This window comes from Formica exsecta, unplaced genomic scaffold (assembly GCF_003651465.1).
Source record: "Formica exsecta isolate Colony F162 unplaced genomic scaffold, ASM365146v1 scaffold614, whole genome shotgun sequence".
Lineage (NCBI taxonomy): Eukaryota > Metazoa > Arthropoda > Insecta > Hymenoptera > Formicidae > Formica > Formica exsecta.
In genome coordinates, this window is record NW_021853375.1 from 1226609 (window position 1) to 1244996 (window position 18388).

At 38.2% G+C, this 18388-nt stretch overlaps 1 protein-coding gene across 1 annotated transcript; it reads right to left on the bottom strand.

Annotated features, from left to right (window-relative positions):
- Positions 1-2: 2 nt before the first annotated feature.
- Positions 3-386, bottom strand: LOC115242619. Its single transcript, XM_029819038.1, has one exon. The coding sequence runs from the start codon at positions 384-386 to the stop codon at positions 3-5; it is 384 nt and encodes a 127-aa protein (XP_029674898.1).
- Positions 387-18388: the final 18002 nt, after the last annotated feature.

Genomic DNA, 18388 nt, shown 5'->3' on the forward strand with positions numbered 1-18388 from the left:
AATTACCTCGACAGCTTCTCGATATCCTGACTTTGCGAAAGCGCTTCGCACATGCAGGATATTTGCTCGGGGGTGAAATTGCTGGTGGTGCTGCTGAGGGAGAGGCTGGTGGTGCTGCTGAAGGAGAGACTGCTGATGTTGGTGATATTGGTGCTCACGCTGGCGGAGCTGCAGGTGGAGAGCTCCTGCGGATCAGTATCCGCAGGAGCTCTCCAGGAGGGACTGCCGTTCGACGTAGGCGTCAAATTCTGGGGATGATGAGTCAACCCGAGACCAGACATCGACGTCGCGTTGCCGTACTGCGCGGTTGCATTGCGATGCACGACGCCCATCTGGCTGTTGCAGTCGCTGTTCGGCGATGACAGCTGTTCCGAACTGTCCGACATCCTTGGCTGGCGGCTGCGTGGCTCTCATGAACCGAGGTGTCGGACAGAAGACAGGATTCCGTGCTCATTCGCCGGTCCCGGTGCGCGGGAAATATAATAGAACGTAACAAACGCGAGCTTTCTCCGCGTTATTCGAATCTCGATCGACGATCACTTGTCTCGAATTACAGATTAAAAATATGACTTTCCGCTCTCAAAATTGCAAATGAAAAATGGATTAACACTCTGTGCTGCACGACTTGTCTATTTCGAATAAAGTTTCGAAAATTCACTGGCAGTTCTGTATCTCTACGAACGTTCTTTCATTGTCCATATATTATATATTGTCACTTTTTATTATCGAACGTTTGCGAGGCGTACTTTTCCGCTTCTGCTATTCAGCAGTTCGGGATAGTATATCGTTGTGTCTTATAGATCAGCCGGATGAATAACTGATGACGAAAGTAAGCATCCGCACGTTCGAGTCGGCGCGACGATTGTTTAATCACGCACTTTCATTCATAATGACGCCCACTACATTCTCATTCATCAAGACTTACTCCAATAAAGCCTTGGCATTTTTTTTTTCAACCAAAAAATTAACGTATTCAAAAAACTGTGTGTGCTTGCAAGTTTCAATTTTGAAAAAATGTCACAATTTTTTTACGAGATCACAATAAATCTATGAATTCTATAAAATCGTTGTTCTCTCATGATACATCCGACGGTCCATGTACTTTATCACAAAAGAGTAGCTCGAATGCTTAATAATTATTTTTTAATCATTACAATGTCACGATTATCCACATAATTGTCAATATGAGTTTTTACCCTTGCGTTTAAGACTTTAAAAAACACGATCCTGTAAACGGTAGTCATTTTGCGCTTTACATACTTGATAAAAAAAAATTCATAGAATTTCTAATATATATTACGCATATATGATTATTTATTTGTCCTTCAGAATCGTATTTGATTTCCGCACTGTAAGCAAATAACTTCGAACTTGAGTTCCAGTAGCGTCTGAAACAAAATCTGAACTTCTAAAAATATTACGACGACGGTTCATAATGAATTATGTAATCATAATGCGATACTTGGCGCATCCGCAATAATCCTCCGCGCGCGCAAAAGAGCTCGGTCCTTCTTCAAAGATATCCATTGTTGATCCACTGTCCATTCGCTGTCAAGTGCGAGTCCGCAAATTCCTGCTACCTGAGCCCTTAATCCTTGCGGTCGATCATTATTAGCTATGGAACCACCCGCAGCGAAGGCATCGAACTCGCGCGACGGAAGTACAAGGATATTTTTCTCGTACACCTAGTGGTATCAGCGACACTATATCGGATCGTCTCGTTCCGAGACCACCACCTCTTACGTTACCGATGACCCCCGTCGCGATGCGGTAATCACGCAAAGTTGCGGATCGCGCGAACGGATAACCGATTGCGTAATCGACACTCGAATGGAATTGCTTTTTGGCCGCGATGGACGCGCTCACTGATTGACCAAGTCACCAAGTTAGTAAGGCGAACTCGACGCTTCTCGCTCTCGTGGTGGAAGCCGCCGTCGCGCTGGCTTCCGTCGTTGGATTGTGGTCGTGCGGCCGCCTCCATCGACGGTTGTGGTGGTGCGATGCTGACGATGCCGTCCTTTCTCTCTCTCTCTCTCTCTCCCCCTCTTTCTCTTTCTCTCTCTCTTCTTCTCTCCTTCTTTCCCCTCGGTCTCCTGCTCGTCTGCCACTTTTTTTTTTTTCGGCAGCAGAACCGCGCGATGTGCGAGACGATTGGTCGCCGTGCAATATGCAACGCCATGCCATTGGTCTAACTCGGGGGCGGTGCGTATTTTCTACCCCCAAACGATGACATCATCCCCATCCGAGATCATCGCCGCCGCCACCGTTGCTGGTCCCGACGCGACGCTTCCTCTGATTCCTCCGTACGTGATGCTGGATTCTCACCTGGCGATCTCCGGGACGGACCGATTACCTGGATATATCGAATTTCAACGATTTCCCCCTCGAGTCTTTGGCCCGCGTAATTTTTTTTATTATGTAACTGCTGCGACAAATTATGGTATTATGCAGCCAGATTTTTTTTTTCTTGATATTAGACTCTTAATTTATATTTTATTTGCTTTTTCTTCTGATGTGCCTTTGTGCCGTTTTAATCCTTAATATAATTCATGTATTTTCGTAGACGTATATCTTATAATAGTTATATTTTCAAGTCCGAGAATAGTAAGAAATTAATTGATAAGTGAGATTTGCTTATTTTGTAAAATTTGCTTTAAACAAAATAATTCAAAGCGTGTAGATGGCAACAGAAATTTGCTTAACAAAGATTTCGTTTTTTATTATGTGCTTATCGCATAGCTTTCGTTTTACGATATTCAGCAATTTTTGTGCGATTTTCGTTTCGCGCGGTAGATACTGTTTTCCACTATCGCGGAGCCAGCCAAGGAATCACGGAATACGCGAGACCAATAAACACCGGAAATGGAACGTGTCAACGTTACCGTACACCATGTTGTGATTCCACGCGACGCTATCGCACCTTGCGTTCGACTAATTTTACAACAACCGGCAATAATCATCCACCCTTTGCTGATAGATTTGACAAAAGAAAATCTGTCATAAATTTTTGTTTATAAATTATTATTTAAACATTATATTTCAAACAATTTATCACGCGCGCACATGAGATAAATATAATAGGTCGAATAGTAACATAAAATTTTTAATGCTCCGTAATTTTGATGATAAAATTAATGCACACAATGCGTATAAAATATATGTTAAAGATAAAATAATTGTCAATTATTTATTTATTACATCTGAAGTTATATATAACTATTATATTAAATTATTATGCTATTTTTTAAATTTTACTATGGATTAAAGAATGATGATTTCGAGGAAGATTTTCGATGCAGAATAACATATCGAGGAAGACGGCTATCATTTTTTTTAGAGTGTTTACTTTTCGCGATAAGATTTCCACCCTCTTGCGAAGGTCGTCGGCTCATCTCCGGAGTCGTATTATGATACACATTTCTGCAAATATGATCCAACGACAAACGTAACTTTAGCTGTAGATCGGTCCGAATACGAACTCGTACACGCCCAAGGATCGGTTTCGTTCATTCACAACCATCATATATGTTTATCGTTTACCGTTACATGTCTTGTGCGTGTACATTTCGATCGTTTGCCTCTCTTTTATAATTTTAGTGAAATTTGGCATTACACATAATTAATCGAATTAAGTATTATCATACATATTTTTCTTTTTTTTTTTAGAGAAAAGATTTACATATAAAATATAAATATAATATTTCTTATAAAAATTAGTAGAGATATATTAGAGAAGGTTTTTATTAAATATAATATTTGTATTTACGTTGTAAAAATACATGTATGAAAAAAATAAATCCTATGCTAAATCGCAAAATACTTTAATACAATAATATTATCTAACGGTCTAAAAATATTTAAGGGTTGATTATTAACGCGTTAAAGAATAATCACCACAGATTTAGAGCGTCATGTGACGGAAATCTGGCGGTTGAAAATAGCGAAGTGTCTGGCGGACCACCGGCGTTATATAGATCAATGAGAGCCGATGCACCGGTGGATGAGCGAAGATGTCTTTCTACGCCACGCCTCGCCAATCCTTTGAATCTGATCCGCCTTTTTCGACTAATTGCCGTTCGTACGTCCTGCGATGCAGACGTTACGTGACACATCTCAAAGATGTTGCTTTTGTCAAAATTCAAGCAGAGAACGTGTGAACTTGTTAGAAAAATTTAAGAGACAGATGAATTTCAATAATGTATTATTAACATGAGATAATTTAATTTGCAGAAGTTTAGGATAACTTCACGTGAATGAATTAATTGATTACGCTCTCTACATAAGTTAATTATACGAGACTTTTATTATAAATTAAAATTTATTGTAGAAAAGATAAATTTCTTTTAATGATTAAAGTTTCTGCAATTTTTATTTTATTAAAATTTTTTTATATATTTTAATATATGAGACTTACTTGAGGGTTGGATTTTTTTGCCAATTTAAAGCCAATCATTTCACGAATATTCCCAATTTTTGCATGTTCTTAGTATTTAATATTTTTGTCGTAAGAACCAAAATTCTTTTAAAAAATAAGATGTGCTTTCGAAGAAAAGAAGATTTAACTCCGGATTCGTCATTTATTCTTGAAATGATCTCCATTTGTTACGATGCAGTTTCTATAATCTTTCAATCATTGGGCAAAGGAATAAAAGAGGAGAGATTATGAGATGTATATGAAACGTGAGAAAGAATTATGACAATTATTCCGATTCATCAATGCAATGCGGGGATGACACCGTGCCCAAAGCCAAGATCCAATGATAAAGGGGCGGCGCCGCGCTTTGCGATGGCGTCTCCTTCGATTTGGTGTCGGATTTCTCTCCGGGCCGCCATTTTCTCTCCTCCTCTCTGTCTCTCTCTCCCTCTTCCTCCCTGTGTCCTCTCGTCCCCGACCCTTGGGACAGGGATGATGCTCTTCCTTATCAAAACGAACTCGGGAACGACCGACTTGCCGTTCCTCCTCCATTCCCGTTAGATCCAAGGGTGCACTTGACGATTCGATATTCGCACGAATATACCTCGTTCACATCGGCGAATACTTCTAAAAGAGATAATTGATGTTGGAATATAACAGCGTCTATTAGTGGAGGAAAGAGAATAAGATTTTAAAAATAATCTCACCTGCAAAGGATGAATTATGCAATTAAGTTAAATTAAGTTAATGTGTGCAATTAGAAATTATACTGATGTAGATTTAAAATCATTTATTATTTGAAACCATTATTTCTATCTACAAATTGAATTTATTTAGAATTTATGTATACTTTATCTCTGTATATATTTTATATTATTTCCACATCACACATAACATATTTTATACAATTATATATACAAATTATTGCATATTATATTATTTTTTATATACATATGTTTTATTACATATGATTATACCGTCCCAAAATCTCCGAATTTCCCTTTATTTATGCCATTATACATATATCTTTGTAATTAATTGTAAGCTTTAAATTAAAATTGTATTAAACTTCTTCTAAAATTTTAACTGAAGAATGTATGTTAATATTTTAAATCTACAAAGTTTGCGAAAGATTTTTTTTTTTTTTTTTTCTAAATTGGCCGGAGAATCCGCCCTTAAAAAAAAATTAAAGATTGTAGGACACTTCTGTATAAATTTATCTGAATATTTATCAGAATATATACTCCCCATATTAAAAGTATATGCATATTATTTGACGCGTTTTCTCGTTGATCATTAATTGTATTACGCGATACGGATATTTATTTTCTCATCGTAATTTCGTGCATCCGGAGTCGCATCGAACAGCGTGTACGACAATACTGACGAACGAAGCAATTCTGGATTTAAATTTGCTCGGTACAGCGAGAGGAACGCTTTGAAGCGACGAGAAACGCATTTCGTCGGAGACGAGGCGCGAATCCACTTTGCGCCTTGTCAGAACTCGACCGTTCGGAAAGCACCCTGTTTGTTGTACCTGGGCACATCAAGGCATTCATGTACGAGGCAAAGAGCACCGGCAGGTGCTACGCGGGAGGAAGAGCTTCTCGAAAATTGGATACGCTTTAGAGGAGCGTCGGAGCTTAAAGCGTGGCCTCGGAAGCCTCCCGCGCGCGCCGGCGATAAAGTATCATGAGGAACGCGTCTCTCGGCGTGCAAATCGAATCTTGCGGTCGGTTATGAAATAGAGCGCACCGGAAACGTGGAATAACATACTGGGACGATGCTTAACATCTTGCGTACTTGACGGATAGTTGCACCGTCCACTATTATATATCCGAACAGATTCCATAAAAAAAAACCATCGTAATACTTAGAGTTGATCACAATATATATATATATACAGAATATAGATACAGAAATTTGTTTCTCAGTATAATTTTTTAATAATTATAATTTTTTGTTATGATTATTACAAATTTTTAATATATGGCATTAGTCAGCGAGCTGTCTCTGTCTGTTCGTCTCTCTAATTTTTTCACACAATGGACGTAAAGCTAGCAAAAGTCTCGTGCAGTCTGCACAGTGACTGAATGATAATGCGGCGCGCAAGATAAATAAAGAGGGTAGCGGAGGTGAGAGAAAGAGAGAGAGAGAGGGGAGGGGGACAGGGAGACAGAGCATAGCAGGGGTTGCGCGGAGGAGGGAAACAGCAGCAGCAGCAGCGGCGGTGGCGTCGTGTTTCACTGTACTGCGTTTAATTGCATTCCAAAATGGCTCTGTGCAAAATCCTCCCCCTCCCCCTCCTCCTCCGCCTACCACTCTCGCAATCCTCCTCCTCCAACCGGGCACAGACGGCGAGGCATCTTCAGCGCCGTAAATCCAGATAAATTAAACTGGCACTGCCGGTTCTCTCTCTCTCTCTCTCTATCTATCTTCTGTCTATCTATCTATCTATTCCTCTCGCCCTCCCATTCTCTCTCTTTCTCTTTCTCTCTCTCGTAGATTCCAACGCGCCCTTGTTTCCCTTCTACCTCGCTTCTGCCGTTTGTTCCGGGTCATGCTGAATCGTCCTCTCGTAGTCGCGAATGTATCTACGGTTTCACGGTAAAGCGACGTAGCAATAAAGAGCCGGCGAGCCATTTGTAATGACGGATTCGCAAGTGCCATGAAATCGCACGCAAATACACCGGCTTCCGTAGATGTACGAAATGCATAAACTTTCCGGGGAACAGCAGCGTGAAATAGTATATTTCGGGGTAACATTCGCAAATGAGTGGCATATCGAACTTTTCGTATTTTTTATCATTATTCGATAACAGTCGAAATATTTGTTTTTTTTTTTTTTTAAATACAGAATTTTCTCGCGTTTTCGATTTTTCTTCTTCAATCTCATAAGAGAACGCCGTTTACAAATGTGTGGTTCTCTTTTAAAACAAGATTTGCAAACTTTATAAAATTACAAAATTATAAATTAAGATGATTATTCAGTGCATGTAATTATAAATTAATGTCATATGTATAAGGGACCATCCGCGACGATGGCCATCGCAGAGATATCTCGCTCGGTCCGAGCAGTCCGGTGACGATGCTGCACCGCAGGTGCATCTCGTATTTCCGCGGTGTCATCGTCCGGTGCATCTACGTGCCGTTAAAATTAATATCGACGAACAATGAGCCGGGTTGAGAGGTGACGAAAGGAGCCCGTTCGCGGCACCGCTCATCGTGTTGGTGGCCGAACGACACCGGACACCGTCTCCGCCGCCGCCATCACCGCCGAGCGTGAGATAGCGGCTATCTTGGTGCACACGTTACACACGCTGCCCTCCGCCCCCGGGACTCGCTCGCTGACAATCGGCGGTGTATCGCACATGCGACCGGGTTTATTTTTAGCGGCCGGCATTCTCGATGCGCACCTGAAACGAGGCGACGTCTCGGATTGTCGGGACGGAAATACATACGCGAGATAAACGACGCTAAGCGACGTAATTCCGTGCGATCGCGCAACTGTCCTCTCTCTCAATTTTTATAACCGAGAGAATCGAATCTTTCGTCGATTCGCGACATCCCAAGAGGATAAGGAGACTAAGTCGATGATCGCCGATGATCATCGACCCTGGTTGAGCTCGATAAAACGTTTCTGCCACGGCGATCCAAAAAATGAACGGGACCAAAATGCTCGTACTCGCCCGATCTCTCCCTCCTTCCAACGCGATCGCATCGACGAGGTGAGGATTAGGCGACAGAATCTGTCGGTTATTTTCCCATTAGCACCACGGTTCGATGCGAGAGATCGGCGCGGGAGATCTTTGGTCCCGTCCGAGAACGAAGAGCGCGCGAACAGGCGTGAACACAGGTAGCCATTCAGGGGCCCACGAGGGTCGCCGGCCCTAATACCCGAAAATATGCTCTTTATGTGTCACTGGCCACTTTATGCCGCGGTTCGCCGTGTCAACGGGCTCGCTCGTAGATTGAGAGAATACGATAGGCTGCTAGCTTCTACCCCTCGTGATGCTAACGAAAATTATTTATATTGTAGCTATCAAACGACAATATTTACGAAATAAGATTAGTCTAACGACACACATATCAAATATATTAATATTTGATTAAAGACATTTTCTGTATCAGCATAAAAATGATATTTTATCGTACAAAATTACTTGCCTCGATATTAAATTTATTGAATTGCCAATTTTTTATTAAGTTAACAATCTGTAAAGACTAAATTAATAGATCGCGTAAATAATAATAATTATTATTTTTGTCTCACGTGCCTAAGACCTGTACCTTATTAGGGCCTGCATAGCGCGAAGGGCATTGTAATAGGACAAAATTGTCGATTACACGGTTAGTTAGATGCGCCCCGTGATTTGAGGGTAGCGCACGAACGGCGTACTGTCATCATCCCTCCTGTAATCATTTGTATGCATATCCTCATATCCTCTTAGGTAGCGTCTCGCTTAGTTCACGTGTTCCCAAATTAAAGAGACAGAAGATAAAAATAGAATGTCGTTCGCGCGCAAATACGTACGTCTAACAACACGTGGCATCAAGAAAGACAAAAAGATTCCTATAAGACATCTATATAAAAATATAAGCGAGATAACTATATATATATATATATATATATGTAAGAGAAAAGAAATTCTTAACAGATTTTGTATAGTTATCTCGCTTATATTTTTATATCCTTTAATTTGACTTATAATTTTGATCGTAGCATCGCAAAAAGATTTCTGTTTAATGATACTATTCGTATATAAGGACATTATTTAATCGTGATATATGAAGTGGAAATCAAATGGAAAGATAAAAATCGTAAATTACGTAACGATGAACCGATGGATGCGCGCGACGCACATGAAGGATCATGTTGCACGTTACTATGCGACTGTATACGCCTGGTATGCATACGACGCAACTCTCATGTAAGATCGGTCAACCGGAAAATTTACTTTACACACATTCACGAATATTTCTATCAAATTATTTACATTATTTGTTAACTGATACTGCATCATTGCTATTTTACAAACAAATTGTTACAATATATACTAGAACATTGTTAGCCGAAGTCTTCATTGCATAGTAAAATAAATGAGAGAAACTTATGTCAAAATCATTAAAAAGAGCAATTTCATAAAATAAAGTAAAGATAAAAAGCACTACATTTTTTAGTCAGTTTTCAAACAATTATTGTAATTACAATTTTCTTCAACGTTAAAAAAAAGAATTAAAAAGATATCCAGGTAGTATTGTAACGTTCGATATCGAGGAGCCAATCAAGAACATTCCACGGATTTTTTTTACACAGTTTCATCAGAGGTGCGAAAAGGTTTCGAAAACCGTGCGTAAACCCGTATATTCTCGCTGTAATAAATAACGGTGCATTCCGGTTTCGTAAAAACAGGATAAGCGATGAAGAGAGAGCTCGATGTTTAATGACGTGGACTGCGCGGCGGTGTGCCGAGATTTATAGCCGCGGCTAATTATTATCGGGATACGAGGGAAGAAACGCGACATGTGCTCGGAGCAGCGTAACCCTTAATAGAGTGGAAGAGGGTAGATAGGTAGGGAAATATGGATGTGACGCCAATTATGACGATCTCTGATAGATTTGCTGAGGGCCGATACGGGCGATGCTTATTAAGGTCTTGATGCTTCGTGATAATGGATGCCACAATGTATTATGCGGGGAATCTTCACACTGCGCAATGTACTATACTATATAAAATAATAGCAAGAAAGCTTTTTATTTCTCTTGATCAATTGCAAAATAGTTTGGAGATAACGTATCGTTTTGCAAGTATATGATAATGTCCACGAAAATATTTAAAATGCGCTTCAATTAATATATATCGATAATTGCGATGAGTAAATCTGATAAAAACATTTTTGAGAAATTTATCAAATATTCTTCTAGGCATTGAGATAAAATTGTTAAAATAGAAAATATAGCGATTTGTTTTTATAATTGAAACGATTCTTACTGCGATATAATTTAATGCGAAAATGAATAGGTTTCACCGAGTCAAGAAATATTATTACAATCGCAGATCGTTCGTTTTATTTGGAGATATCGCGAATAATTCCTCGTACGAGATTGTTCCTAATGTGCCACTTCGCACTTTCTACGTTCCCTTATCAGCGGAACCTGTGTCAGGTGAGTTTTGTGGGAAAAAAAGCTGGACATAGTTTCGCGCGCCGGATCGTCTTACGCTAACTCGCATGATTTATCTGCAGATACATCGCAACGCTCGAATCGTCGCGAAACGTTGCAGTGCCTGCAAGGGACGTTCTCACAATCACTTTACGTAATTCGATGATAATAAAAAGAAAAAAAACATCTTCCAACTTTTCTACCAAACACGAAGCGACGACGCGAGTAGCTTTTTTATGAAATCGACCCTTGAAGATCTCTCTCGTCCGATCAGAAATTAGAGAAGTCGCGAGACCTTCGGTCCGAATTTTCCGTAAAAAGAATCTAAAATTACTTTCTCTCTTCCATTCTTTCGTAATTTTCTTTTCCATCAATCTGAAAAAAATCATAGTTTTCCCACGTGACGCTTCATACTCATAATATACACATAGTAACATTTTTATTAGAAAAATTTTCAGTTCCCGATGAACAGGAATAATATTATTAAGAAGTTAAAAAAGGACTATTCAACTGTTATTCTTGTTTCTATTATCTATTAAAATATGAGAAAGTAAATATAACCGGAGAAAGCTTTGTAACATCGATTGCCCTTTGCATATCCTACAGTTAAATAAAGAAAATCATTAAAGTAACGTGTTGAAAAGTACTACTTTTATTGAATATTTTGTTCTCATGTTTATCTAATGGTTGACATAGTTAGACAGAGAAATAAAATAGTTAAAGAGATGATAATAATTCATTTGATTCAAATAATTAGATAAAATAATTTCAAAAACGCTTACAACAAGAATAATATTTTTCAACATATCACTTTAACGTTTTTTTTTGTTTTTTTTTTTTTTTTTTTTTTTTTTTTTATAGTTTCATCGTAACCGCATTGCTTCATTTTTCCAACTTCCGCCGAAAATTCACGTCCCGCATTTCCTACGTGTGTCCACACTCCCACAGTGTAATACCCGCCAATGAAGGGCTTGACGCCATAGTGCGGCGTCGTCGCACATTGTATCGACAATATGTTCCGGATCCTTAATAACGACAACAGTGAAGCGGTATTAAGAGGCATTACAAAGCAGCGGACACTTGAATGCGCGTCGATGAGGGTTCGCACTCTTGAAAAGAGCATCTGAACACGAGGAACGCGCTGGTGCCCCCTCTCTGTCCCTTGACGTTATTATAAACGCCCTTCTCTTTTCCGTCCCATGCACACCGCGCGTCTTCGTCCCACTCACTCTTGTCATCTCCGGTGACACTTTTCTTTTCCTCTTCAGCTGAGACACCCCTGTTCACGGCACTATATTCGACCACTATTCGCGCGTGTGCATATATGTACTTTTGATACTGCTTATTCAAGAATTGCGTATTGCATATAATTGTTTCTTTAGTTTTATGCAAATATAAAGATTATACATAAAGCTATAACACACATCTCTACCTTATTTTAATCGTTTTAAAAATTGTATTTATGTTCAGACGCATTTATCAATAAATTACTTATTTATCATTAATTTCAATTAGAGATTAATGATTAAACAAATAAGACTCAGGATTAATAAGCCTTTTTTAAATGTATAATGATATTGTAAGTATGCATTAAAATTCAGACAAGTTGTCTCGAATATTTTATAAAATACAATATTTTGAACTGTAACTATTGAAATTTAATATTCTTTGCCAAATATCGAAACATGCGCAATAAAATTGCAATGTTAATATGAACAAAGCCTCGAATCTCTGCGTTTACAGCGAATCGAAAAAGAGAGAGAGAGAGAGAGAAGAAAGGAGAGAGGGGAGGGATGAGAAAAGTTTTGCAGGTTTCGCGTTACATCATTGTCACCCCGTAGCACCCCAATAGGCAGCTATACATATATAGGTAGGCGGTGGATGTGCGGACCAACCCTACGAAAATCTCCCGTTTACGTGTCCATGTCGTCATACCCCCTGTTAGAGGGTGGTTTTCAAACGATGAAATCGTCCGAGCCGCAACCGAGATTTATTCAATTAGAGTTCTCTCTCAATTCTTTCTGTGCGTGCGTGTATACCGCGTATAAAAATATATTTGACGTAATATTTATAAATATAAAATGTTCCTATATTAATTAAAATTTTACAAGACTTGTGCAAATTATATTTATCTATATATATAATTATATTTACGCTTTCGATTTATCGTCACAATTATTTTCTGTTTTTAAACAATCTGGGAAAAATCACAATAAAATATAAAAATCTTTTTCTTTCTTCTCAGATTTCTTTGATATTTTTTTTTTAATACTATATAAAATTTCATGTTTTTCCGATATTTTCGATTTCAGATCTAGACAGAAAGATTTCAAACATAATTTGAGAATTCGAATACTGATATTTTCAGAACGTTGCTTCGGTGAATTTTGCTAATCCGCGCGTTGGAAAGTGATTCTCGATATTAGTCGGCTAATTCTTTCACGGTACACACGTACGAAGATGACGTTTTCACGAAAGACGAAGACGAAACGCTGCCTACGACGATTCCTCGAGCTGACCGTGCAGACTCGTCAAGGCCGCGTCGCTTTTTATCGGCTTATCAAGACCGCGCCGAGCCGCTCGTTCAACGCTGTGGGAACTCAGAAATCATCGCGTCATACATCCAGGAGATGTATTTATAGCGCCTCCAGGAAGAATCTCCTCAGCGGATCCACGTGTGAGGCTGATTATAGCGCGAGTGAGAGTACAAATTGTGCTGCATCGACATTTTCCCGCCAACAGCAAGCCGTTCATTGCGATAAAACACGGAGGCTATTTTTAAACTCCGTTTCTCAAAACAGATACACATATATAAAGATGTATATTCAATTACAACAAATTATAAAATATGAATATTATTAAGAAAAGAAGAAAGAGAAAACAAACAAGATGTATGAAAGACAAATTATTACTTAAAAAGATATTTTTGCAAAGCTAATATTTTATTGCCAAAATCTGTATGAATGTTCTATATTTGCGAATTTCTACAAATTTTATTTATATAACACAAAATAAATATAAAGTATAATGTAATATTGCTATCTTTTAATCGATTGACAATAAGTAAAATATTTAAGAAAATAATTTCCGCTCTCGCGTTGGAAGTGATTTAATTGTATTTTTAACATCGATTTCTCGCGTTGCAATGTTCAATGATTTTCATGTGGTAGGAAATGTATATATTAATCAATTTTAGAATACATAACTCGACATGCACCAATTCTGCAAACTATTCAAGCGGCACGTGGCAAAAGTCAACAGAAAGTCAAGTGTGTATTCTATTTCAAGCTGTTTGATGTTCACGCTAAAATAATGTTTATTTAACCGTAAATCCCTCCAGGTACCTACGTGTACGTACAAAGCCACTAACCTGTCAAAATATAAGCGTAATTCATCACTTCCAACCTTTCCTGAATACCCGCAGGGATACTGTCCAGGTAGACCGATATTCGCCCAAATGGATTTTACACGCGGCCGCAAAAAGGTAGATGTTGTTCTTTCGTGCCCAACAAGGTGTGAACTGATGGTTGATGAAAGATACGATGCTTATCTGCGTAAAATCGTTGTCGTAAATCATAATTAAATAGTGACACGTAGTTATTGATAAGTATATTGTAAAAATAAATAAATCAATCTTAGAATTTAAAATTTTTATAACACACTCTATATATAAAAAGTATATATATATAAATTCTAAGAGATTTAATCATTTATTTTCACAATATACTTATCAATAACTACGTATCATTATTTAATTATGATTTTGACAACAATTTCACGCAGATAAGCATCGTATTTTTCATCAACCATCAATGTATATACATATATACACATCTTAAATATAATGATTATATAATGATATAATGATATAATAACATAAAAAAAAATACATATAATGTGCGTACATATTTAAATACATAATAATCAATCGCGAGGTTGTCGATCGCATAATCAATTTCGCATCTAATTATTTTAACCAGGTATACCTGGAGAATATAATTTGATAAACAGAGGGAATGAGATATCGGTGGAAAAAAAAAAAATTGTCCACTCATCCATCTTTCGGTTTAAACGACATCTCGCTCGACATTTTCGCCGCTAACGAGTTCAAAAGATGAAAGGTGACGGCGACGGCGACGGTGGCGGGCGATTCGCTGCAACCGCGGTCGTTTATTAACTCAACCCCCGGCGGGGTTGATATCACGCGCGACATAACTTACGCTTGGACAGGGCTGCAAACTATATTATACACACTACGGAACCGGGCATAACCGTACATAACGACGCTAAGGTTATGGTGTTACGCGCGGATGGTGGAGTGGCACCGGTGTCCAGTGACTCCCATGTCGGCTTGTTATCCGGACCGCCCCGTCGTTATCTGCAATTACCCCAAAACAGCCCCTAGTTTATAAATTATAGGCCATCCCCGCGCCCCTCGCCGCGCCGCCTCGTACTACCCCCTTCGCTGCCGTTTTCCTGCCTCTTCCTGGGTGAACCATCCTCTCTCCTCCTCCCCTCCCTTCCCCTTCCCTCCCCCTCCCCCCCGTCCATCCGAATCTGGCGGTACACATCTGTCATCAAACGCAGCCAATTACATTCAATTATCCCGGTCAGCACCGCTGTGTTATCGTCCCGCAAGCATGTTATCATACGATGCGCGAAAAATGAATTTCCGGGCAATTAAGCAAAATATTGTGTCGCGATAATTGCTAATTAAACGCGTGTCGGCCCAATTACAGGTCGCGCGATGGCAAAATAACACGCGGATATATCGGTGAGGATTTAACTCGCGAGCAATTTTTTATGTTTCGACGCGAGACATATTATTATTTTTTACTATAAATGCGATTGCAATTAGATTCTCTCGATCATTTATCGCGAACTCGCTCGATTAGATATCAAATTGGTGGAATAAACGCACGTTGCTCACACGAATAATCCGTAATCCGCGAGATGCAATAACGTGAGCAGCGATCTTTCCGATCGCTCATAGGCACAAGACCCGAAATGCTCTCGTAGGTGACAATGCGATCGCGCGCCATTGTTGCGAGAGATTTCAATAGACATTGCGACAATGAGCCGACGACGACGGTGTCGCGCGTTGCGCAAAGGGAGGGCAGCCCCCTCGGCAAGCATAAGCCTGCTTGACTGTACTTTTCACCGCCCTTTCCACAACGCAAGATTATTATGTCTCCGCGACCCTCTGTCGTGAATAGACATCTGCTTTCGAAAAGGCGTAATACCCATGTATATAAAATGAAACGCGATTACAAGGTATATATTTTGCTTTCTCAACGTTAAGTCTCTTCTTGTCTCTCTCAAAGATCTTATTAATTGAATGATCTCTCACGCGTTTATAAATATTTAAAAGAATTTTTAAAAAATTCTAAAAAAATTAACAAAATCCGTTATTTAATAAAACTCTTGGCACAGTTTAACGAAATGTAGAGTAGAATTTCCGATAAACACTTAATAGATATTTTATATTTAAAAATATAGCTGTATACAAAAACAGTAAAAATAAAAAATAATTACTATTGGATTAGTGATTTGCTATTATTTCACTTTGTTTAATCAAAATTACAAGAAAATGTCATATAATTTGTGGAAAATTCTCTTGTAGAACATCGTGAATACAACGTACATGATCGAGTGAATTTGTATAACAGCCTTTATTTTATTGTTATGATACAATTTTAATTAGATATATGTCGCAATGCATCACGTGAAACCGGAATCCACCTTTCCATTCTGACGGTCTCCGCATATATAATAAATATTAAGATTATTATAATAATTGTTACAAGACTTAACGCGCTGCGGCTATAGGTCAAGCGATATGATTCATAACTTGACGTCATTTCATCATTGAAGACATCGCGATTCATCAATCTGCATCATTGTGCCTTGTCGTCGTGTCGTTTCTTACACAATTTTACAAAGAAAAAAATAAAATCGCGTAGAATCGTTAAATCGAGATCCATCGAATATCCCGTCCGTTGATTTACCGAGACGCAAGCCGCAAAATCGCACCGCTAATTTTCTCAATCGCTCTCCTACTATCCGTTAATATCTATAGTAAGATTGACTTTAGCACAAAAATACAATTCCGTAATTACAGCTAGACCTTTCTCGTATTAGTATCACGGTATACGCGAGCATACGTGATGCGTTCATCCGATCTTGCCGATTCATATCAATTCAGTTGGACCATTATGCAGAAATTTCAAAAGATATGACGAATTGTGAACTATAGTAAGTTTTTTTATGCAATAATATATTTACCTCGAAAATAAATTTATCTAGTTTAGATCGTGCGCGTCTTCTTTACTTCTCTTTTAAATCGAAATATTTAATTATCTCAAATCCTTTGAATTCTTTCAAGATCTTGTGAATCGTCACGATACTCGCTACCGGCCACATCTACGAGTCGACGATTGACAAATCTGTGGAAATACATTATATGATATTCGTAATATATATTTACACACGAAGTAACTTTAATATGCATTTAATTGGAAGACAGAGGTTTATATATATATATTTATGTATATTATGCGAATATCTCGGTAACGTTTCTCTTCATATAGGTATATGTATGTATATACATGTCTATATAACGTATATGTACACGCGTAGATATGTATATATTCCTAATGTATGCACGCGTGAACGTATACATCTTAAACGCTTAGGTACTTCATAACTTTGTCGCTAATAATTATATTATTCATCACGCGCCATCGCCAGCGACTAGCTCTGTTTTCGATATATAAATAACCACCTTCTATTATCGCAAAATCGTATTTTATCTACCATAAGTATATCATAACTGACACGCAATCAATAACTATGCAAATTTACGACAACTTTGAATTCTATATGCTAAAATATAATTCCTAAAACGAGCGCGTATTTTTACCAAAATTTTTAGATGCATCCAAGAAAAATGCAGAATAGAACGTAGGAGAAGAGAAGATGGGAAAGCTTCTTTGATCGAAAGAAAATTGCGTGTAATCATGTCGACGTTAATTTGGAAAATTTCTGTGTACTTGTAATCTAAATGCGCGTATTATGCCTCATGCATAATACGTGCGTAATGCAGCTTTATCTCGCTTATGTATTTACATAATATATTACATAGTATACACACACATACGCGCACACACATATATAAAGAATTATAAGCCGAATGAAAGGATTATCCTATTGTGGCGTGCGTTTGTAAAACCACTCTTGATATGAAGTATATCACTATTCTGTTAGTCCTTAAATTGACATATTGATATAAATATTTCGAAGAAGATTTGAGAAACAGCCTTGCGAGAGATACATACTCTTATATAATTTCTCATCTTATACTACATAATATCGAGCGAGAATAATGTGTGAGATCAAATTACAAACTCTAGAAGTCTGGATCACAATTCACATTCCCACCCAAGACATAAATAATAACGGATATGTGACAAACTAATTTAACTTTATATTTACAGCTAAATATCTCTTAGACTTAAATTTCGCAAATCGAGAAACTTACGAAAGCTGTACATTACGAAGAGTAAAGCATGGTAAAATTCAGTACAATCGATGTAAAAAATTGGAAATAATCTATCAGTAAATTATAGACGATTGCTATGTACAAGATAATTTAAGGCGTCACATCGAAATGTATTAATACACTCCCGTTAATTAATCTAAGTACCTATCTAATATCGTTAGCTGCCAAGAAGGACCTCTCACGTCTTTGAGGCATCGGAGAACCTCGTTTTTGGAATCTTTAATTTCGAATTATAATCAAAGTTTTTATT